Here is a 21,656-nt window from a genome sequence, read left to right as displayed (position 1 = left end):
CGGCGACCCGGTCAACAACCCGATTGCAACCTGTTAAAATTTGGAACCCGGACCTTGAACCGGATCGGGTCTAAAAACTATGATTTATCCCACTTCCTCCCCGCATTTAATTAAATTTTCATGGTAGAGACATGAACAATCAAGGAGATAAGAAAAACTATGCTATTATTTATTATTCTAATACTCTGGTGGGTTAGTACTAAACGCATCTCAAATGAGATCATATATATATATATATATATATATATATATATATATATATATATATATATATATATATATATATATATATATCCATTGGTTAGTGGACTGTTATAATATAGAAAAATTGAATATTCTATTTGCTTCCGTATTTATATATGTATAAAAAATAACTATCTTATCATTTGCAAGTAGAGTAATATTTGTAGATACGTTTTAGTGAGATTCAATTACTTTGCAAGTAGAGTAATATTTGTAGATACGTTTGAGTGAGATTCAATTACAAGTAAATATGAATTAAAAGATTTATGAAAATTTTATTTCCTGTAACCTAACTTAATATAGATTTTTATAGCATAAAAATAATCCCTTGAGCAGCTTTGACCATCACCTATTTATTTATTTATTTATTTCAAAACTTTTATTCTTTCTTGATAAAAAATTTCCAATTTTTTTACCTGTCCCTACTTTTCAAAAAAGATTTTAAAAAAATATATATTGAAAAGGAAAATGCCTACTCCAACCAGCGACCCTTCATCACTCCTCATAATTAAAGGAGCAAAACACAAAACAAAAAGACGAGTCGAGTAAGAACAGGCTGCTTGGACCCCAGTAATATGTGCCCCCTGTGGAGTAAATATAACTCGTTCTTGGTGTCACTTTCAAATGTCACTGCCAATATTTCCCATGATTTCCACCCTTTCATTGGTTAGGTTTGCCAGTAAAGAAGAAGCTGACGCCGAGTCTGATTCTTATTTTCAACATAATGTTGCTAGCTATAATTAAATTCAATTGATAATTAAATTAAATTTACATGTTTAAAAAAAATAAAATTTAATTCATTTTATTTCTTTAAAATTCCAAATATAAAATTTTATTAAAACCTTTAATTTAATTTAATTTAATCCATAGATTCCAAACACGCGTCATCAATCTTGTTTGCTTCGAAGACAACCTGTTATGGGGCTTCTTGGTATCACATGTTATAAACTTTGTAGTTTCTACCGACATATCTAGCCCTGTAGTAGAAGCCCACCAGCTAAACGACCTCGTATTGGTAAATTGAAGCAAGAGATCACCTCCTCGATCCTCGTCAACTAATTATTTATTCCGTATGTTATATCTGCATACAATTCTTAGAGCTTCGAGGGTTAAATAGAAAAAAGAGGAAATGAATTCTTTAAAAGGGCATTGTTTTTATTGCATAAGAAAACCCAAAATATCAACGGACATCCATGGAATTAAGGACTTAATCAAGGATTGTTCGATGCTTTGAAACCCAATTAACAAAATTAATTAGAGGACCCAAATGAGAATTAGTGTATATGTCGGGGACTAAGATGCTGTTTGGATTTGCTATTGCGTTCACGGTTGAAATGAAAATCTGTAACATAGTGTTTGGTTAACACCAACCACGTTTTTTATTGGTGTGGGTCCCAGTCCAAAACAAGGTTGGACTGCAGTTTTTGAAAAGCAATTACCAATTGCTTTTCATGCACTTTCTCTTCTCTCTCATCACCGACACTTTCCCCTTACTTTCCCAACAGTCACAAAACTTTCTCAACCCTCACCCAAATTGTTCACAGCACGGTTAATTGACAAATCAATTTGGCCATTGATCTACAGACTCCCATTTTCCACCTTCCCCAGACTGTTCCCCTCTCTTGTCTCTTGCCGACAACAACCCCTTTTCAAAATTTTGCAAAAACAACCACGTACAGGACGACGCTAGTTCTGAGAGCATCCTTCCCCAGTCCCTTCTTCTTTCCAAACACCCATAAAGATCGTCAGTCAAACCTTCACCGATCTGTCCCTCCATTGTTACCATTGAAGAAAAACCCAACAGCTTTATGCTGGGAAAGGTCACACGAGCGAGAGACCCGTAAGTACCTCCTTATCTTCATTAATTTTTTTTTAAAATTTAGCTCAAAATTTCATTTCTGTTTTGGGTCTCCATTGTTTCTTTTTGCAGAAAAACGCTGCAGAACCGTGCTGGGAAAAGTCACATAAGAGAGAGACAGAGGTAAGTTCTTGCCTTTATCTCCATCTTCATTTTTTTAGCTAAAAATTGCATTTCTGTGATGCTGCATGATCTGTTTATTGTGCATTCTTGGTTTGTTTGAATTAAGCTAAAAAGAGTAGTTTGATGTTGCTGCTTCTCTTCTGTTTATTGTGCCTTCGTCAATTTTTTTAATTGAGCAAATTTCATTGCATTTTTGTGTTGCTTCATGACCTGTAATGTGCGTTCTTTAATTTTTTTTACTTGAGCTAAAAAATTCATTTCTGTGCTGTTGTTTGGTCTTTGTATTGTGCGTAATTATGTGTTGTTCTTTGTTGAAATTTGTTTTTCTGTTGATGTCTAGCCTACAGTGCTGCTGCTTCATTAAAATTAATTAATCTAGAAACAATGTCATGCATCCATGCTGATCTGTTTACTGTGCACATTGAGGTTGTTTCTGCTTCATAAACTGTAGAGTTCTTTACTGTGCACATTACGTGTGTTTTATATTGGAATTAAGGTACCATGAAATTAATTTTGGGTCAATTGGATTATTTGCTCTATTGTATTCTGTTCCCAGTTGAAATATCTCGGCCCACTTTGTTGGTTGGTAGTTTCCTACTGTTACAATACAAACTGATTTATTTCTCTGCTTTTCATTTCATAATATTCACTTGTTTGTTGAATTTGATGGTCTTGTCCATAAATGCTGACTTTTTTGTTGTTGTTGGTTTAGATATTTCCCTTATCTCTTTAACAAGATTTTCATACAAGACATGGTCAATAATACATGTATGTAGATCTCTTAGTTTTCTAGTTTCTCATATCGCCAGTAGATAGCAAAACCTTGATTATTGCTGGAAAAAATGAGACCTGCAGGGGCCAAATTCTAGTATAGCTCACACTTTTATGATTTGTAATATTAGACATGGATATTATGATGGATTGTGATAACCTTGTGCACAATATATAGTAACAAAGGCGAGAGATATCATTTTCAAGAATTTAGGCGTCGTGGACAACCAAGTGGTTGGAAAGAAGTGTTTAATTGCTTATATGTACTACTTGTCTGCTGTTGTTCTTTGTTAATCTGGTTTTGTTTTTTATGTCTACTACCAGCTGATAGTGCTGCTGCTGGATTATTTGCTTACTGGAAACAATGTGATGCTTTGAAATTTCATTTATGTGTTGTTCTTCATGGTCTGAAATGTTTACTATGCACATTGATGTTGTTTCTGTTTGAGCAACCGTAGATTTCTTTACTGTGTGTGTGTTTATTATAATCATAATGAGTGCCCTGTTAGCATGTCATGTAGGATTACTGTTATTTCTACTTGTGCAGTCAAAATCAGAAATTTGAGTTTCCTTTTGTGTGTTTGCATGCTGCGAAAGAAAGTTGGGTTACTTTGAATGTAGAAATAGATTATGTTCTGTTTGTTTTTTTCCCTCTTTTTTTAGCTTCCAAACAGCATGATGACAATGAAGTGTTGCTTGATAATTCAAATATTATATCATGGCTGAAATTGAGTTTTCTGAACAGTTGAAAATTAATGGGTTTCAATTAGTTTTCATTACGCATTAATGGGAACATTTTCATTCAAATACATGCATGTTTAATGTTTGTTGCTAACCACATAACTTTTATAAATGCTGAACATTGAGTGTTTTATTATTGTTTTAGTCCACGGTTTATGTATGTGCCATAATGTAATTGATATCATTGATTGATTTCAAACTTTTGTTAAATGTTTTAAAAGATATCATGGAAGGTCTTGAATCTTTTGATAAGGCTGCTTGGACAAAGGAAATGGTGCATATATTTTGTGATATATGCATTAAGGCAATTGATATGGGAATGAGACCTAATACTCATTTCGATAAAACGGGGTGGAAATTTCTCATAACATCCTTCAAAGAACAAACTGGTCATGCATTCACCAAAACACAATTGAAAAACAAATGGGATGGATGCAAAAAGGATTGGAGGATATGGAATAAGCTGGTTTCTGAAACTGGTGTTGGCTGGAATAATGAATTAGGCACAATTTCAGCTAGCGATGAGTGGTGGAAACAAAAAATTCAGGTACATTCCTTGTCATCCTAACAATTTCTTTTATTGTTGTCAAATTCCAACACCAAAATTTTACTAGTCTTGATCCTTCATTACTTGATTTAATTTATATGCAGGAAATTAGAGGAGCTAAAAAATTCAGACATGTCGGTATTGAGCAGTCTTTGAAGAATAAATTTGACCGAATGTATTCCAACATTGTCGCAACTAGAGCGTATGCATGGGCTCCTTCATCAGGTGTACCTGCTGACAGTGATGTTGATCCTGGTACAAGCAATGCCGACATTGCTCATGATGGTTTAGAAGAGGGCAGCGGTGATTCGGAGGAAGATGTGATTCCAGATTTCCAGACTGACATGGCTCGAATGGTTGGAGGGATAAATATGTCTAGCAGCAGCAACACAAAAAGCGGTGACAAAAGAAAAGAACGAGATCATTATGATGTGCGAGGTAGAAAGAAGAAAACTTCTGGAATTCAGCTGCTGTCAAGGTGCAATCAACTACTTGAGAGTATATCGACTAAGAGTGATTCCACGTCTATTAATTTGGATCGCGAAGGCTGTAGTATTCGCGAGGTGATGGCCGAGCTGCACTCAATTCCTGGAGTTTCAATTGAAGATGAGTTCCACGACTTTGCTACAGAGTATTTGAGTTTAAGAAGGAAAAGAGAAATGTGGGCTAGTATGGGTGATAAGGAGCAGAAGTTGAGATGGCTACAACGAATGTATGCACGCACTAAACGTGCTTAGCTGACATGGTATTATTACATTTTCTTAACCGTTAATCAATTAACTATTCACTTGCTTAATGTATTTATACAATTTTATTTTATTGTTGCAGAATAATGGGATGCCGGTTTCAAAAATGAGTTTTTTCGAATTGCCGAAGTTTATCCGAGTCATTGTATTCTTCCACATTTCGTGTTGAGATATATGGGCATTTCCATTTGCGGTAATTTGTTTATTGTTGTATTTATATTAAACTACTTTTCGGGAGCTAATATACTTGTATGAGGATATTGTTAGTTTTTAATGTTGTATTTTATCAATGAATTAAAACTGTCACTTCTGTTGTTATTAATGTTAAATGGTTGACCATTGGATTGAATTTGTTGGTAATTTTCCTTCACTGTGTTGTTCCCTGAAGGTCTTGAATATTGATTGTTGCTGTTAAAATGTATGTTCTATTATAAAATACCATGTGCAGTCTTGTTTGTTTTCTTTTATGCCATGAGTTGATGGGATCTGTTGCCTTGTATGTCCAACTGTAATTGTAATAAACCATGTGCAACTACTGTGTGAAATGTTGGTGTGTTTTCTTTTCTGCCGTGAGGTGATGGGAGCTGCAGCCTTGTGTGTGAAGCTGTATTCATTGATATACCATGTGCAGCTACTGTGTGAATATTTGTTTGTTTTCTTTTTCTGCTGTGAGTTGATGTGTGCTGCATGGTGATAAGAAAGCTGCAAGTAATTGAGATACCATGTGCAGCTACTGTATGCTTGTGCAGTGTGATAAGGAGCATTTGTGTTCTGTTCTGTAGTGAGAATTGATGGAAGCTGATGCCTTGTTTGTTTTAAAGCTATTCATTGCTGTTAACGTGACTGTTTCAGCTATTGTGTGCAAGTGAGTTTTGAATATTGTCTTAGCTACTGTGTGCATGAAAGCCAGTGCATGAAATATATGTGTATGTGCTACTGTCATTGCTGTTTGAGCTGCTGGATTTGTCACCTATTATTGGAATACATGCTGCTCTCTTTTGTGCGTTGCTGTTGGAGTTTATATATATAAATAATGTTTATTTTGTGAGGTGTCAATTGAATCTGCAGTTACAGTTCTTGGAATACAATATTTGTAGCTTTTCAGATGATTTCTGTACATGTTGGTGTGCACTGTCATGGTGATAAGAAAAGAAAAAAAAGTGGGCCAAGGAATCTTGAATAATATAATGAGAACAAAAGGTGAAAAAATACATGTCAGAATACAGAATATATTAGCTGTAAAAGTAACATTATATGTTACTTTTACAGTCTATACATGTGATAATGTACTGGTATTGTAAGCTGAATAAAATTGCTTGTAAAAGAGACGTAAAAAGCAGTGAGTTTTTTCTATATAAAGAGGATTGTTTGTAAGCCAACTTTCAAAGAACTTTTTTGCTTCATAACAAACCTCTCAAACCTCCTCAACTGCATTTCATACAAGCAAGTTGAACACTGTTTTTGTTTGGCTTTACAGGTATGAAAAAACTTATGTTGCACCAACTATTTGATAGTTTTTTTTTATTGAATGATATTTAATTATTTAAATATTTTTATTAACAACATATAATTTTTTTTTGTTTTCATGTAATTGAAGTTATGGATGATTCACGGTTTAATGACATATTTAATGGGGATTGCGATGGCAATTATGATAATGTAATGAACCGCATTGTAGACCACATTAATTATCCTAGTTGTGAAGGTAGTGGTGCCTCATTTTCTGGTGCTGGAGATGACAGTGATGGAAACGACGCCGACGATAGTAACGATGACAGTGATGATGACGGTGACGATGACAGTGATGATGAAGATGAATTTATTTTAATGACGCATTTTGATATGAAAAAATTAATTATATGCACAGCTGGAGCTATAAACATGTGTTATATTAATTATATGTATAAAGAACCATGTATGGTTTCGTATAATACAGGGATGCGTTGGTTGACAGAGGTTTTAAGAGGTCATTGGAAACGAAGTGTTAACATGTTCAGGATGGATGCAACCACTTTGTTGAGTCTGTGCACTGAATTAGAAACGCACCATGGCTTAAAACCGTCAAGAAGAATGAGCGTTATTGAAAAGGTGGCAATGTTTCTATTTACAATAGCAGTTGGGGCGTCAAATAGACAAGTGCAGGAACGATTTCAGCATTCAGGTGAAACTATTAGTAGATGTTTTAAAGAAGTGCTTAAATCATTACGTTTGTTTGCTGTGGAAGTCATAAAACCAGTAGATCCACAATTTACGAGCATACCAAGAGAAATTGCTATGAATCCAAGATTTATGCCACATTTCAAGGTGAATTTTTGTTTAATTAAGTAGTTTAATTAATTAAGTAGTTTAAATAAACTATTAGTAGATGAATTTTTGTTTAATTAAGTAGTTTAATTAAGTTGTTCAAATGAATATGAAATATGTTATAAATGTTTATGAGTACTTAATGTTTTTTTTGCCTGTAGAATTGTGTCGGTGCAATTGATGGAACACATGTTCGTGCCTGCATACCATCTGCAAATCAAATTCCATATATTGGAAGAAAAGGTGTACCAACACAAAATGTCATGGCCGCTTGTAGTTTCGACATGCAATTCATGTTCGTGTGGGCAGGATGGGAAGGCAGTGCACACGATACACGTATTTTTCTGGAGGCTATTGACAATAGCAATATCAAATTTCCAAAACCTCCAGAAGGTTGTGATTTTGACTAAATTGAAGATTTGGTAATTGAAGGAATATAATATTTTTTTTTTAAGTTCTGTTATTAATTACCATGTTGTTATTATTTGCAGGAAAATACTATTTGGTTGATGCTGGATATCCAAACGAGTATGGGTATTTAGGTCCCTACAAAGGCGAGAGGTATCACTTCCAAGAATTTAGGCGGCGTGGACAACCAAGTGGTAGGAAAGAAGTGTTTAATCGTGCACACTCGTCACTACGTAACGTGATCGAACGTTCTTTTGGGGTATGGAAACAGAGGTGGAAAATTTTGCAAAACATGCCTGCTTATCCATACAAAACACAAGTTGAGATTGTAGTTGCATCAATGGCACTACATAACTATATTAGAAGGAGATCGCAAGATGATGAAGTTTTTTCTGAGTATGATCGCAACCCCAATTTAATTCCAGATGACTTTTTACCTGATATTGTTCAGGTTTCGGCCGTTCAAGGCTCACAAAGGCCTTCACGTATGGATTTTGTACGCGATATAATTGCAAATAGTTTGATGGAACAATAAAGGAGTACATTAATGTATAATGATATGTCATTTTGTTATGTAATCATAATTACAAAATATCTATGTTTTGGAATTATATATGTGTGTCTATATATGTCCTTTTAATTAATTCAAATCAAATATAAAACACAAACCATATTAACCAAACAAAAAAAACTATTTTTTTAACCACAATTTAAACCACAGTTTTACCAAACACAAAACTGTTTTTTTTCTACCACAATTTCAACCACAGTTTTTTAACCAAACACAAGAAACTGCTTTTTTTAAAACCACAACTTCAACCACAGATTTAACCAAACACCAACTTTTTTTGAAATCAACCTCACAAAAAGTACTTTTTATTAAACTGCTTTTTTAAAACCACAACCACAAAAGCTACCACAATACCAAACACGCTCTAATATGAGGTTTCTACCTTTTATAGATGATTCTTCTTCGCTTTCTAATCAAAGAGATGCTACGTAATCTTTGCTACCTTGCACCTTCAACACATCAAACAAACAGAGGATAATCTGCAATCGAGCTTTGTTGACAAGCCTGTCGATTCGTATAAGTGTTTGACAAGCAAATTAATTAAATTGATTACGTATTTGATGAGTTAATATGAAACAATTAAAACAGTGGATTTTAACCGAGTTACGTGTTAATTTTAACCGAGTTACTTTCGACTAACAATAAAAACCAAAACATATCTAAATCAATCACAAAATAAATCTGCAGGGAATCTAACATATCAAATGGAGGTACCAGATGATAAATATAAAATTGAACCTTTATATCTCTGGTCTTGTGCAGGTATATTTACCAAAATTAATCTCCTTTCCTGATGTTCAGCCGTGCAGACATGTGACAGTTTTCTGCGCTAGCTAGCATCGTTCACATTACTTGATTATATGCAGAAAATTAATTAACTGGAACATTATGCATGGATCCGAAGAAGCTATATATCCATGTTGCCTGGTAGATAGAGCAAGCTGATAGTTTATTAAGCATCCCCCGTTTCATGCATGTGAACCACCCTTTAATTTTCAACAAAAAAGGCAAAGTCTTAAGAGTGAACATCCTTTCTGTTGATGCATGGTTCCAAATCAACATGACATGACCCATAAGTTCATCTCGCCTGCTGCTAGCTTGAATGTATCTTCGACTGACATTGCCTCTGGATATTGATCAGAAGCTCCGTCGGCCTGATATGAAAGCTCCATAACATTAGAAGCGTGCATGATTACATTGAAAACAGTAAGGGGAAAGGGATGTTAGCACATTATTCTCTAAATTACTGTAAGAGCACAAATACATCTTTAATAACTGTTTCTTGCACCAAATGTTAGTTTAAGATGCTTCTTCCATATGCTGTATGTAGCCTTGTGCTTAATTTTTTGATTTAATTAGATTAACAAGGAACTTAAACATTTAACGGACTCTACAGGTTATATGCTTGTAATAACACGGCCTCAATTGTAAGGTATGAATGTTCAGATAAGCAAACATTCAAGTAGGCTTTTGCCTCCATGGCCAAACCCAAAAGATGATGCCATAATGCAGCAAATATCTACGACACACTTGGCCTGTTATTTGTTTTCCAGCCCCTTATCTCATCCCCAAAACATAAAAAGGAAAGTTACGAGCCAAGTTTGTTATACTCACATGAGCATGTATCATGTAAATGCTACGATACTGATCAGAGGAAATATGAGCAGATACAACATCCAAATTATGCTTCTCTAGTATGTAGAGGATGGTGGCAAGTAACCCAGGCTTCCTTGTTGAACACAAGCTGAATTGTGCATCATCACCACACATGTTCATGACAACATTTGGTGAAAACCATGTCTGGAAGCAAGCCGGAGAAAGAGAGACAGAAAATGAATTCTGAGACATTTTTGAGGTCAAAGGGGAGTTCTTTGATGGCCCCAGAGCAGCAAAAGAGGCTTCCCTCGATCCAACTGTATCTGTCAGTGATGTGATCACTGATGGTTCAAAGTCAATGATAGCTCCCTGGAATTTTTCAACCTTCTGTTTTTGCAAGGTTTGGAGGGTTTGTTGGAGGGTCTTGATGTATTTTACTGCTTCATCTACAATACTGGACTTGTCTGCCTGTACAAGCTTCAGAGTGAAATCAATTTGAACTTTGAAGAGAGGCAAAAAAAATAAAAACAAAACACATAATTTTCATGCGAAATCAAAACTAAATTCATACAATTTTTGCACTTTACGTTTTTTCCCTTCAGTTGGAGGGAGAAGCAATAACAATCCAATTATTCAGTGCTATAAAAACATTAGCTTTCTATCTTTCAATATACGCTGTGTCAAACAACCAATAATTTTTTTTTGATAACTGAGATAATTTAAATTGAAAAACCCTAGGTAACCGATGAAGACAAGGGAGAACCTTCCTGTTTGGCTACGCGGTGCATCTATGGTGCAACCTGCGTTTCGGATGAAAAAGCACCAAAAATGATGCTTTTAGATGCAAAACGCAGGCCAGGTGGACCACACATGAGTAAATACAAGAACTTGACAGAGAACCAACATACAAGATGCGAAGATAAGTTAGGTTCTCTCTTAATTAGACGCCAGTGCAACTTCCTACTGAAACTGATCTAATGATCATGTAACCTTAAAGATTTCAAATAATTTCTTCCCTGCACAAATGGATTCAAATTTGTTCATCAAAGCTTTACAAAAAATGAGCAAGGTGATTTCAAGAATCAAAACAAAGATCGCAGTAAAATGAAATTAAACAATGAATAAAACTACCAAAAAAAAATGAAGTTCCTTGACTTTCATAGATGTAAGGAGCCCCATGAAATACAATCCTATGTATGTTCATCAAGGCATCCAAAACTAGATCGCATGTTGTAGTAATATTAATTAAGAAATGTTTATATTTTCGTCCCTTGTAGAGCAAGAACTCTTTTATTTTTTTGCCAATCTTTTAGACTGAATTTAAAAATACCTTAGCAGGAAGTTGAGGAAGCAAAGCATGAAGACTAGAAAACATGTTCCTCATCTTCTTTCTCCTTTCTCTCTCAGTCCATATGTGAATCTCATGCTCTGATTCTCCACTACCACCACCATTAACAACCTTCTTATTTCTTGCATCCCCTCCTTTTCTACTTCTCTTTTGACCCGGTACTACTGCCACAGCCGGTATTTCCGTATCCATTAGGCTACTGGTGGCTGAATAATTATTGTATGATTTCGAGACCAACTTCTTATAATTATCTGAATTATCAGTGAAGGCAGCTAAAAGGGTTTCTCTACAGGTTTTTATGGTGGACATGGCTGATTTTTAAGAGAGTTACAAGGGATAGAGAAGAAGGCAAGCGTTTTTTAACAGAAGGAAGGAAAAAGGTGGCGAAAAGGTGTGGGGCTATGAGATGATTTGGGCTACCAGAAAACACATGAAACCAAAATACAATCATGAGATAATGCCGTTATTTGGCTACCAAACAAGAACGGAAGCTCTCATTACCAGAGGCTGATCCATCCAAGAAAAAGAAAAGGATTTCTCAAGGCAGGCAGTCCCTTTATTCAAGTTCCTCGTATATTTTGGATTGAAATTCGATTAATATAATTATTAATTATTAAGAAAATCAAGTATTATATCAAAGAATAAAATCAAGGATTTTAAATAATTAAATATTATAATTTATATTTATAATTACTTGGTTATATATATATTAATTTGTTGATTGTAATATCATATCTTATTGATAAAAGTCAATAATATTGACTATCGTTGCCTGCCAACTATTAGTTTCTTTTCATTTTTGTTTACTTTTTATTTTTATCATTTTTCTTTATATCATTACCATACATTCCTTACAAGAAAATCATATTATTACCAATTTATATTTGATTAAAAGATTTAAACTCTAATACTATAATTTTCTAGCTCTTTTTTTTATTTCCCTTAGAATCACAATTTAAAGACCATTTTTTTTATTATGATTTTATGGCATTTTTCTTGTTCATGAAATATTAACTCCATGTTATGTTTTATAAATTACAAACTCAAGTAAAGTTCAACTTAGATTTTTTATGATCTATTGAAAGTTACATGTTGTCCCATATAATTTTTTTCTTTGGTTGTTATTGAATTGAATAGCCTTGGTTTATTGAGATTTTTTTAAAAGAAATTATCATCGAGATTTCAATAATATTTTTAAATATAAATATCAAACCCATAAAAATTTTTGTTTAAAATCTCTATAAGTTTAAGGGGATATGTTGAGAAAACAAATTAAGATAATGTATTTTGAATTAAAATCCAATTTATACAATCATGAGGAAATCAAGTACTACATCAAATGATGAAACCAAGAATTTTAAATAATTAAAGCTTGTATTTATTTCCATAATTGTTTAATTTTATTCTTGTATATACCTTTTAATTGGTTGATTGTAATATCACATGCATCCTATTAATAAAGTTTCTTATTTCTAACATATTCCATAAAGAAAAAATGTTTCTTTTTAAAATAAATCAAGGTAATTCCTTCTGAGATTTATTTTTTTAATTAAAATGAAAATTTATTATTATTATTTTAAATAAATTACACATTCTATTCTAAAACATTTTTTAGCACAATTATTATTGGTTATTTTATATCTCTAAATTATAATAATAATATTTAATCAAACACTATTCAGATGCTTTAAACATTTATAAATACAACACAGTAACTAATTATCAAATACACTTTTATCCTACAACATAGTATATCAATACCAAGCAGCCCTTTAGGAATGTATTTGAAAGTGTTTTTCTAAATAAATTAAAGTTTTTTCAGTATTTTTAAATAATGATATCGAAATCATAAAAAGAAAAAACTAGAAAAACCAATTCAAATACATTTTTTAAAAAACATATTTTATATCACATAATACTTTCCCAGCCACCCTTCGTAAATCTCAATCTTTACTCCTTTTGAAATTGTTAGCTTGAAACTTGTTGACAAAAAATCTGCTAATTATAACTAATGCTTGATATAACTTTTATAAATTGATTGAAGTTTTTTTTTACTTAAAAAAAAGTAATGAGTATGATTGATAAAAAAAATTTTTAATGAAATCATTCAAATCTTTTATCTATTAATAAATTAAAATTTTTGGCTAATGAATTCTAATACTATTTAAAAAAAAAGTTATTTCAAGTCATTTTTACCAAAACATACTTTAAATTTAAAATCATTTCAACTTTATTTTATCATAAATTATTTATAAAAAAATAACCTTTAAATTAAAGCTAAAAATAAAAAAAAAACATTTAAAACGATTTGAATTAAGTCTATATTTAAGATAAACCATGTAAAACGGATTTAAGAAATCTTACAATTTCTCCTTACCATTATGAAGTGGCAATTCTGTAAAATAATGACGAATCTCAGGGCAAGGACGACTATCCAAACTTTTTGGCCTCCAAGAAAACGAAGACGTGTCATGCCAAATGACAGCACAGACCACGATATGGCTGTCACTTTCCTAAGAAAATCTGGCTCTGAAACTGCGGCCCAACAACTCTTACGTCCCTTTCTAAGCTGTTTTATTAGGATAGTAAAAAGTGTGTGCTTTTCAAAAAAGTTAATTTTTTTAAATTATTTTTTTTAGTTTTTTTGAATATAATAAAAATAAATTTAATAAAATAAAAAATTATTTTGATATATTTATAAATTAAAATAATTTAAAAAATAATCAACAACCTAACATATTAAATCTAACTCGGGTTATGGCTATGCTAATGATAAGTAACCGTCAGTTTTCAATTTTGAAACCAACTCTGGTTCAAACCAGTGCTTGTATAAGCTGAGACTGTACCTTCTCCCCTCATTTATGATTACCTGTCTTTTGCGACTGAATTGGATGTAACTGGACAGCCTTTTTCTGCTCGATTATGATTGTGAATTATGGTTATAATTCATTCTTCGAAGGTGGAGTATCGGGACAAGAGATGCACTTTTGGCATTAAAAAAACCGAAAATCATAAATGAAATCGAGCAAATGCCATCAGCATCGATAGAAACGCCTGCAAATACAAGTCCCGAAGATTCTCTTGGTTTTGCTCATTCTCTAGCCAAGTCCCTGATACATGCACTGTTTCCGTGTCTTTACTCGGGTTGTGGTTTGCTTTCACCTAAAGCCATGCGTTTCAAAAATTCATGGCAAGAAATGCCTTCCCTGCTTTTAAGCTGTACAGGACAGCAAAATGGCGAGCGTTACAAAACGTCCTACAACTTCATTTCCTTCTTTAAAATACAGATTTCAAACGGAGTAGCAATAGAAACATTCATCCAGTCTGACAGAGACATCTTGGTTTCCTAAATAAGATTTCAGACAAGCATTTCCAGTGAAGTTAAAGGACGCTAAGAGCCCGGTTCTTACAGTTGTATTAAGCTGTTATAAATCACAAAATAAATGACCCGGTGAAGAGTGAAATGTCAGTTGTTTTGAGGACCATTTGCAGCTCATATGGTTTTGAACAAATGGAAACTGTTATTGGTGGCAATTTCATTGTTCATGTATCTGAAGAGTAAGATCATAACTAGGCCACACCAGATGGGGAGGTCTTCGTGGTTTGATTCATCTCTAGCTTTGCCTGTGGTGTGCCTTCCCTGCAGATTTCCTTCACATCACCAAAAAAAAAAGAGTGAAATTTTACACCAGCAAATTCTCATAAATACTCCTATGGTTGTTGCATAGAGTTTACCTTTGAAGACGTGGACAGATTGAAAGGTGCATGGTTAACATGGATCTGTGGTTCAAAACCGAAGTTGGTTTCTGATGAGGTAATATTTGTCCCTGAAGGAATAGTGATTGGTTGATTTGAGATAGTGCACTGGGTTGGAAGATTAAGAGAATTTTGCTCTGAGCTTTCTTCATTTGCAGAAAATATGCCTGTTAATGTATTGGTAGTTAACAATCCAATCCCTTCATCAAAGCTCATTCCTGACAAGGGCAGCTGCATTGGCTGTAGTGCTCCTGGTAAGCACATCGGGTGCAAACTCAATCCATTTCTCATTGTTAGCATCTGTAAATCAATCATGATATGAATCATATAATATGCTACAGAGACAAATAACTGCATTGTCCATACTGACCAACCTATTTTTGCTATTATTCCCATTGAAGCCATCTAGTAATTTCACATGCTAACATTGAACTTGGCAGAGAATCAGAACTTTTAGAATGTTACTCCATGGAAACAGTATAGATATGTAACTTTAAAACCAGTTAGTATCTACTCTGCGCAGCCTCTGACGTGAGGGTTTTGCCCCAGCCCACAACCCCATGGAAATTTAAGCAAACAAATGTTCACCCAGGTACAGAAAACCAAGTCATCCAACTTATATTCTAAGTGTAGGAAGTCATGCTCAGTCATGACTGCAAGAAGACTCGGTCCTGTAGTGCAGAGCAGTAGCATTCAAAACCATTGTAAAACCAAATTTGAGTCAGAGCCATCTTTGTAGTATACACGGTGAAAAATTAGATTCATTTTTGCCAATCAAAGACAAAGTTGAAAATGGTCAATTTCCTGCTCTGTCTACCAACCAAGATAGGAATTCCTCGAGCCTTAAAATCAAAGTCAACAAACACAAATATACTATATAAAATGATAACACTTGATAGGCCTGCCTGTATTTGATTATGGATTAGAATGCCTAAAACTTCTATGATGCTTAGACTTTGGAAAGATCCATTAGAGAAGACATGAAATTAAATAGATCAGAAATGGGTGTATCATTGTTCTAAATATTTTAACCAGATGCTCTAACTATATATAAGAATTGCATAGCCTAGAAAGTAAGAGACCGTTCAGCTGGCTTCTACATCCAGCAAATTCTTTAATGAACCGAAGCAACATTCTTGTACGTAAAAGCTCCAAAACAAGCTTTAGTCAAGGATCACTCATAGAGCAACAATGTTCAAAATGAATTGAAATCATGCAAAAGAGTCAAAACCAATTAATCATAATGGCTTAAAACAAACAATCAAATAAAAGAGCCATAGAAACCACTCACCTGCACTTGAAGCTGAAGCTGCTTCAAGTATTCAATGGCCTCATCCAGCATCGAAGCCTTATCCGTCTATCAAAACCAAAACAATATAACTCCAAATCATACAGTAATTCAATTGAAACTCTTTGCATTCAACTTACTAATTAAAACTTGTTTGCTATAAAACATAGTGTACCTTATTAGAATTAGGAATTAAATTCTGTAATGCTTTCATTTTCTCATTGATCCTGCTCCTCCTCCTCTATTCAAAAATCCATCCATTTCAAATCAAACCCACACAAATTAAATTCCATACAATCAAGATAATAATAATAATAATAATAATAATAATAATAATATGGGTGTCTTGCAAAAACGAACCTTTTCAGATAAATTATGAACCTCCGCAGCTCTACTCCTCTTCGACGAACTTCGCGGCCGCGCTGTATTAGCTTGCACCTCCACCCCCTTCTATATTCAAAATATTTTAAAGCAATATATATATTATCCGTACAATTTTTTTAAAAAAAAGTAACTCAAGAGATTGCTTGAATAAGGTGCTAAATTACCTCACTATCGCAGCTAAAATCACCTAGATCATCCTCCACAGAGACTCCTCCCCTCTTTGAAACGACCGCATTTCCCACGCCTTCTTTAGCATAATAACCATCAGGATCAGAGAAATTAACACCAGCACCACACTCCGTCTCAGAAAACCGGTGGCGATCTAACAATTCCACGCCATTCTCCACTGGGGTAGAGAGGGCATGATGCATGAATTTAGAAGGGGAAGAAGAGTTGTTGTGGAGGAGTTGATGAAGGAAAGTCGAGATTTCTTCCGGCTCAGTAGCCGCTGCCGCTCCGTACAGATCCTCCATGGATATATGTGTGGGGGGCTTATCTTCGGGTGGCTTGGTTAGCTGGTACTTCTTGACTACTACTGCTGCTGTTCTCTTTGCTCTTTGGGTGTTGGATATGCTTTTCTTTTTGCTGTTTAAGGGAAGGGAGGATTAGAGGAGGCTTTTGAGAGCTTAGTGGAGGTTTTGGCATAACAAGGAAAGGAAGAGAGATGCTTGTTATCAATTTGGACTAATCTCCCGCCTTAATTAAGACTTCTACTTTTCTTCTTTTTGCATCCCTACCCCTTTGGTTTTTGTTATTCTTTAATTTTGTAGCCTTTGCATGACATCATCTTGTACTTGAAATAAAATTAATATTTTCAATCTTCAAGGTTGTTTATGCACTTCGGTCTGTCAATGTGGTTGGATCGGGTGATCTCATGTTAGGTTTGAGTTGAATTTAATAATATTTATATATAATTTAATTTTTAATTTTTAATTTTTGAATTTTACTTGAAGATGATTGGATGAAAATATTTATTGTTCATTTGAATGGATTTAATATTTATCTAATTTGAGTAAAATTATCATTTCTAGTGACATGAATTGCTTGGAGAATCCAACTTAGTTTTTTGTGTTTTTTTTTTGTAATAGTTGTTGTTTTGGTTTTAAATAATTTAGTTAAGAAAATCATAGCGGTTGTTTTATTATTTTTTTTAAATAAAAAATGGTGATTTAAGTATTATTAAGGATAATATTTTTTTTAGATTTATTAGTGTGTGTGTAATATTTTATTTAAAATCTAATTGAAGTGAGATTTAGTAATAAAAAATAATATATTCTTACCTCAAACACAGACAAAGGCGTAGACAAGCGGACACTGATACAAAAAAAAATCTAATACTGGGAAGAAAGTATAAATTACATTTCTTGAGGGGGTATTCAGTAAGCTCATTTGAATTCGTAGCTGAAGGTGAAAGTCAAAGACACATCTTTCAAACCTTCAGTGTCTTATCCAACAAAAAACGTCACCTTAGCCTGAAGCATTTATTTAAGAGACCAAAAGTGCAGTTCCCGATGTCACTTTTAGTGGCGTGTTAGCAACATTCTCGATGGTTTTATTTACACTCCGCACGATCCAGTCCCTATTCTACATACCTATTTTAAATTAAGTCTCAGATCTATAAATTTTATCGATTAGGTCCTAGAGCGAGTTTAGCATTGCGGCCAAAACGTTGTTTGTCAATTTTTTTATTAAGTTATTTCTTGTTAATTTTATATTATTTTAATATATTAATATCAAAAATAAATTTAAAAATTAATATATTTTTAAATAAAAAATACTTTTAAAAATAACCACTATCAAAATATCAAATACGTTACTGGACTTTCCCGGCATTTCTCAATAGGATCTTTTTGTATATTTTTTGTTTAATTTGCATATTATATGATATTAAATAATTCATTTTTGAAAAATAAATTCATTTAAAAGTCAATGAACATTAGTGAAAGAATATAGTCTACGATTGTCTTGAAAGTTCGGGACTAAATTGATAAGATTTACAAGTTCGGGAACCAATTGAAAATGAATATATAGATTAGAAATAAAATTGATTTTTCCTTTTTTATTCCCTCTTTTCTTGTCATGGCAAGGAAATCTCTAAAAGAGAAGGAAAAAAGAAGAAGAAGCATATCCCATGACAAATAGTAGAGAAAATAAATGGAATTTCAAATGAAATAGGCAGATCATATCTATATATATAAAAAATGATTTCAATAGTATTATTGGTTAATATATATATATATATATATCTTGTTTTGTTCACATGGATTAGATCGACATGATAGTTTTTTTAGTGCAAAAAACTAAATACTGAGAAAATATCTCAAGAAGATCTCAATATAGAATTTGATGACAGTCTTGTGGATCCAGTGTTTCTTGTATTCTTGAATTTTTTTTAATTGTTATAATTTCTTGAATTTCTAGCTCCAGTATCTATAGCCCATGGAGCCCATGATTTACATTCTATAATTGATTACAATCATGACAGTTAATTCTGTTTTTAATATTGTATTGTAAAGTAGTTTTTATTTTAAATACTAGTATAATAAAATTATTTAAAAACATTTAAAAAATATTAAATATTAAATTAATATTTTTTTTAAAAAAAATATACTTTTAAAACACATCTAAAAATAAAAATTATAATACTCTCAAACAATACCTAGCCCACCTCAAACTAGAGATTATAATAGCACGGGATCATTTCTTTGCAGCGCATAATTGTTAGACCGGCTTGTAAATTAATGTAAAAAAATTGAATTACTAAATTATGGAGTTAATTATTCTAGTTGAAACGGTAATAATTTGAATTTTTATGAAAAAAATATAGAATTAACTCATTAAAAAACTCAATTTATCAATTAAATCTCATTAAATTATTTTTTAATTCAATTTAAAACTCAATTTAAGCTCATAATCATAATTTTGTGGCAAGAGAATTGTGTAATTAGTAATGTGGTTTAGGGTGCTATTTAAAAATAATTTTCATTTGAAAATACATCATAATTTTTTTAACATCAACACATTAAAATCATAAAAAAAAACACTTAGAAATATAAATTTAATGTTTTTTTGGTATGTAAAACATTTTAAAAAGCAAAACCTATTATGACTGTTTGGAAGCACGGTAAATGTTACTTTTCAAAATATTTTTCACTTATAAATTTATCAAAATATTTTTTATTTTTTAAAATTTATTTTTTAAATTCACGTATTAAAATTATCTAAAAAATTAATTTAAAACTAAAAAATAAAAAATAAAATCAAAATTACAATTACAATTAAACCGTAACACCAACACCATCTGCTAGATGAGTAATAACAATCATAATTTTGTCATCATTTCTTTTTAACTCTCATGGATTGTTCCTTTGAAGTAGCTATACCTGTGCCAGTTGCCCAAAAGCAGGATTCGAGCGATCATTGCTCAAACAAAATAAATAAAATAGTAAAAATTGATTGGTAGAAAATCGAGTGTGTGGTTAAAGAAATGAAAATGAGAATATAAAAATAAATCGAAAATAGTTTTGGAACGAATTTTATCCTAGCTATCCCGGTCTCTTCTATGCCGATACACAAGTCAACGCTGACCAAGAGACAATTATACAGGTTCTACCTCACATGGCATGTTATCGACATCAAGCTGCATATCCCTGCCTATGCATGCTCCAAACAATTCTGATTGGTCAAGAATCATGGCATCCTGCTGTTACCATGAGGGAGCTTATACACTAACCCTCTTCTTTTACCATTACTGCATTTTTTTTAAGGTGACTTGCAATGGACAGCTGTTTTTGAGTTGTTACACATAAAAATTAAATTTTGAACACGTGGCAGGTATACTTATTTGAGACCCGCGGGTAAATGACAAGTGGATGTTGATTTTTAAAATAGTTTTTTTATTGAAAATATATTAATATTTTTTTTTAATTTTTGATATTAATATATTAAAATCATTATAAATTACTAAAATAACATCAATATAATATTTTTTTCAAGCTAAAATTACTTTTAAAATATATTTAAAAACAAAAGAAAAGTAGAAGCCACGTAAAACACCCCGCAAACCGAATAGCTTGTTACTGTTTTTTTTTTACTAACTATTTATGCACTTATTTCCTTGCATGGTTAAAAGAAAAGGACATGAGTGATGGCAAAAAGGACTTAAAAGCATGTAATAATGGTTAAATGTTTTGAGAGGCGCATTGTCGGCTTCTGTGAAGGTTGAATTTATCAAAATCGAGATGCTTATTTTGTTGGGTATCAATCTTTAGGACAAGAATCCAAGTACCTTCCATAAGTAGTATCTATTTACTTTGCTTGAAAAAGGTGTAGATCTTAGCAAAGTTACTAATTTGAAAGAAAGTGTAAATGATTGTGTTAATTTGTGAATAGGAGTTTAATTTGAGTTAATTTTTAAATTGAATTAAAAATATATATTTATTTAATAAATCTAAGTTTGTATGATTAAGTTCAATTGTTTCTAACTTCTAACTAAATCTAGTCGGGTTAATTTTAAATAAATTTTATTTAAAGAAAACAAAACAACACTATTTTATAAAAATATTGACCTAATAATTCAATAAATCAAACCTTTTTTAGGATAAATTATCGAATCAAATGTGACAAGGACCTCACTCCCTCTAAACACCATGTCCCTTGCAAGGTACCTAAGCAGGTTCCTCCGAACTTCTTTCAAAAGTCTAACCTCTTGCCGTTCATATCTCAATAGTGGCGAGGGCCTATGATTCTCACTGGCTTTGGTCCCTAATTGTGATTTTGTACCTTTTTATTTGTTTTCTCTCCTCTCTTTCAGAGAGGGTTGCTTTTTCATCGGTGTAGTCTTTTCTCTGTATCAAGTTAATTCGACTTTTTGAACAAGGAATAAAAAAAATACACTAGCAGCTATTGGATTTGGGGCGGCACAGTAAGTTTATGGGCTGGATGCTGATGAAGAATGAGTCCTCTAGCAAGG

At 32.6% G+C, this 21,656-nt stretch overlaps 4 protein-coding genes across 6 annotated transcripts; 2 read left to right on the top strand and 2 right to left on the bottom strand.

Moving 5' to 3' along the window:
- The first annotated feature begins 3,303 nt into the window (after positions 1-3,303).
- On the top strand, positions 3,304-5,020 carry LOC18099822 (L10-interacting MYB domain-containing protein). Its single transcript, XM_006380928.3, has 2 exons — positions 3,304-4,283; positions 4,388-5,020. Exons 1-2 carry the CDS (start codon positions 3,963-3,965, stop codon positions 5,018-5,020), a joined length of 954 nt encoding a protein of 317 aa, XP_006380990.2. The 5' UTR covers positions 3,304-3,962.
- Positions 5,021-6,136: 1,116 nt separating this feature from the next.
- LOC18099823 (protein ALP1-like) lies at positions 6,137-8,276 on the top strand. Its single transcript, XM_052447011.1, has 3 exons — positions 6,137-7,333; positions 7,495-7,726; positions 7,825-8,276. Exons 1-3 carry the CDS (start codon positions 6,629-6,631, stop codon positions 8,274-8,276), a joined length of 1,389 nt encoding a protein of 462 aa, XP_052302971.1. The 5' UTR covers positions 6,137-6,628.
- A 692-nt stretch (positions 8,277-8,968) lies between these two features.
- On the bottom strand, positions 8,969-11,872 carry LOC18104867 (transcription factor bHLH95). Of its 2 annotated transcripts, none has more exons than XM_024585410.2 (3): positions 11,239-11,872; positions 9,927-10,385; positions 8,969-9,466 (listed from the first exon to the last, which is right to left on the bottom strand). In XM_024585410.2, exons 1-3 carry the CDS (start codon positions 11,563-11,565, stop codon positions 9,368-9,370), a joined length of 885 nt encoding a protein of 294 aa, XP_024441178.1. In that variant the 5' UTR covers positions 11,566-11,872; the 3' UTR covers positions 8,969-9,367. The 2 variants fall into 2 exon arrangements, with proteins under 2 accessions (XP_024441178.1, XP_006374909.1); XM_006374847.3 differs by having other exon boundaries at positions 9,927-10,376; positions 11,239-11,871.
- A 2,628-nt stretch (positions 11,873-14,500) lies between these two features.
- LOC18104866 (transcription factor SPATULA) lies at positions 14,501-17,366 on the bottom strand. Of its 2 annotated transcripts, none has more exons than XM_024585409.2 (6): positions 16,849-17,366; positions 16,661-16,747; positions 16,476-16,541; positions 16,304-16,369; positions 14,992-15,312; positions 14,501-14,907 (listed from the first exon to the last, which is right to left on the bottom strand). In XM_024585409.2, exons 1-6 carry the CDS (start codon positions 17,155-17,157, stop codon positions 14,827-14,829), a joined length of 930 nt encoding a protein of 309 aa, XP_024441177.1. In that variant the 5' UTR covers positions 17,158-17,366; the 3' UTR covers positions 14,501-14,826. The 2 variants fall into 2 exon arrangements, with proteins under 2 accessions (XP_024441177.1, XP_006374908.1); XM_006374846.3 differs by having other exon boundaries at positions 16,661-16,750; positions 16,849-17,365.
- Between the last annotated feature and the right edge of the window lie 4,290 nt (positions 17,367-21,656).

Source organism: Populus trichocarpa, chromosome 14 (assembly GCF_000002775.5).
Source record: "Populus trichocarpa isolate Nisqually-1 chromosome 14, P.trichocarpa_v4.1, whole genome shotgun sequence".
Lineage (NCBI taxonomy): Eukaryota > Viridiplantae > Streptophyta > Magnoliopsida > Malpighiales > Salicaceae > Populus > Populus trichocarpa.
Note: the sequence above shows the minus strand (reverse complement) of the source record. Positions and strands in the feature narration are given on the sequence as shown.

Excerpts from the sequence above, each read along its gene's own strand:
- LOC18099822 (XM_006380928.3), top strand. The coding sequence starts at position 3,963 with ATGGAAGGTCTTGAATCTTTTGATAAGGCTGCTTGGACAAAGGAAATG. Across the intron at positions 4,284-4,387 it reads GGTGGAAACAAAAAATTCAG|GAAATTAGAGGAGCTAAAAA; the intron begins GTACATTCCTTG and ends ATTTATATGCAG.
- LOC18099823 (XM_052447011.1), top strand. The coding sequence starts at position 6,629 with ATGGATGATTCACGGTTTAATGACATATTTAATGGGGATTGCGATGGC. Across the intron at positions 7,334-7,494 it reads GATTTATGCCACATTTCAAG|AATTGTGTCGGTGCAATTGA; the intron begins GTGAATTTTTGT and ends TTTTGCCTGTAG. Across the intron at positions 7,727-7,824 it reads ATTTCCAAAACCTCCAGAAG|GAAAATACTATTTGGTTGAT; the intron begins GTTGTGATTTTG and ends TATTATTTGCAG.
- LOC18104867 (XM_024585410.2), bottom strand. The coding sequence starts at position 11,565 with ATGTCCACCATAAAAACCTGTAGAGAAACCCTTTTAGCTGCCTTCACT. Across the intron at positions 10,386-11,238 it reads TTCCTCAACTTCCTGCTAAG|CTTGTACAGGCAGACAAGTC; the intron begins GTATTTTTAAAT and ends TTCACTCTGAAG. Across the intron at positions 9,467-9,926 it reads TTTACATGATACATGCTCAT|GCCGACGGAGCTTCTGATCA; the intron begins GTGAGTATAACA and ends CTTTCATATCAG.
- LOC18104866 (XM_006374846.3), bottom strand. The coding sequence starts at position 17,157 with ATGGAGGATCTGTACGGAGCGGCAGCGGCTACTGAGCCGGAAGAAATC. Across the intron at positions 16,542-16,660 it reads TTCATAATTTATCTGAAAAG|AGGAGGAGGAGCAGGATCAA; the intron begins GTTCGTTTTTGC and ends ATTTTTGAATAG. Across the intron at positions 16,370-16,475 it reads TAATTCCTAATTCTAATAAG|ACGGATAAGGCTTCGATGCT; the intron begins GTACACTATGTT and ends TGGTTTTGATAG.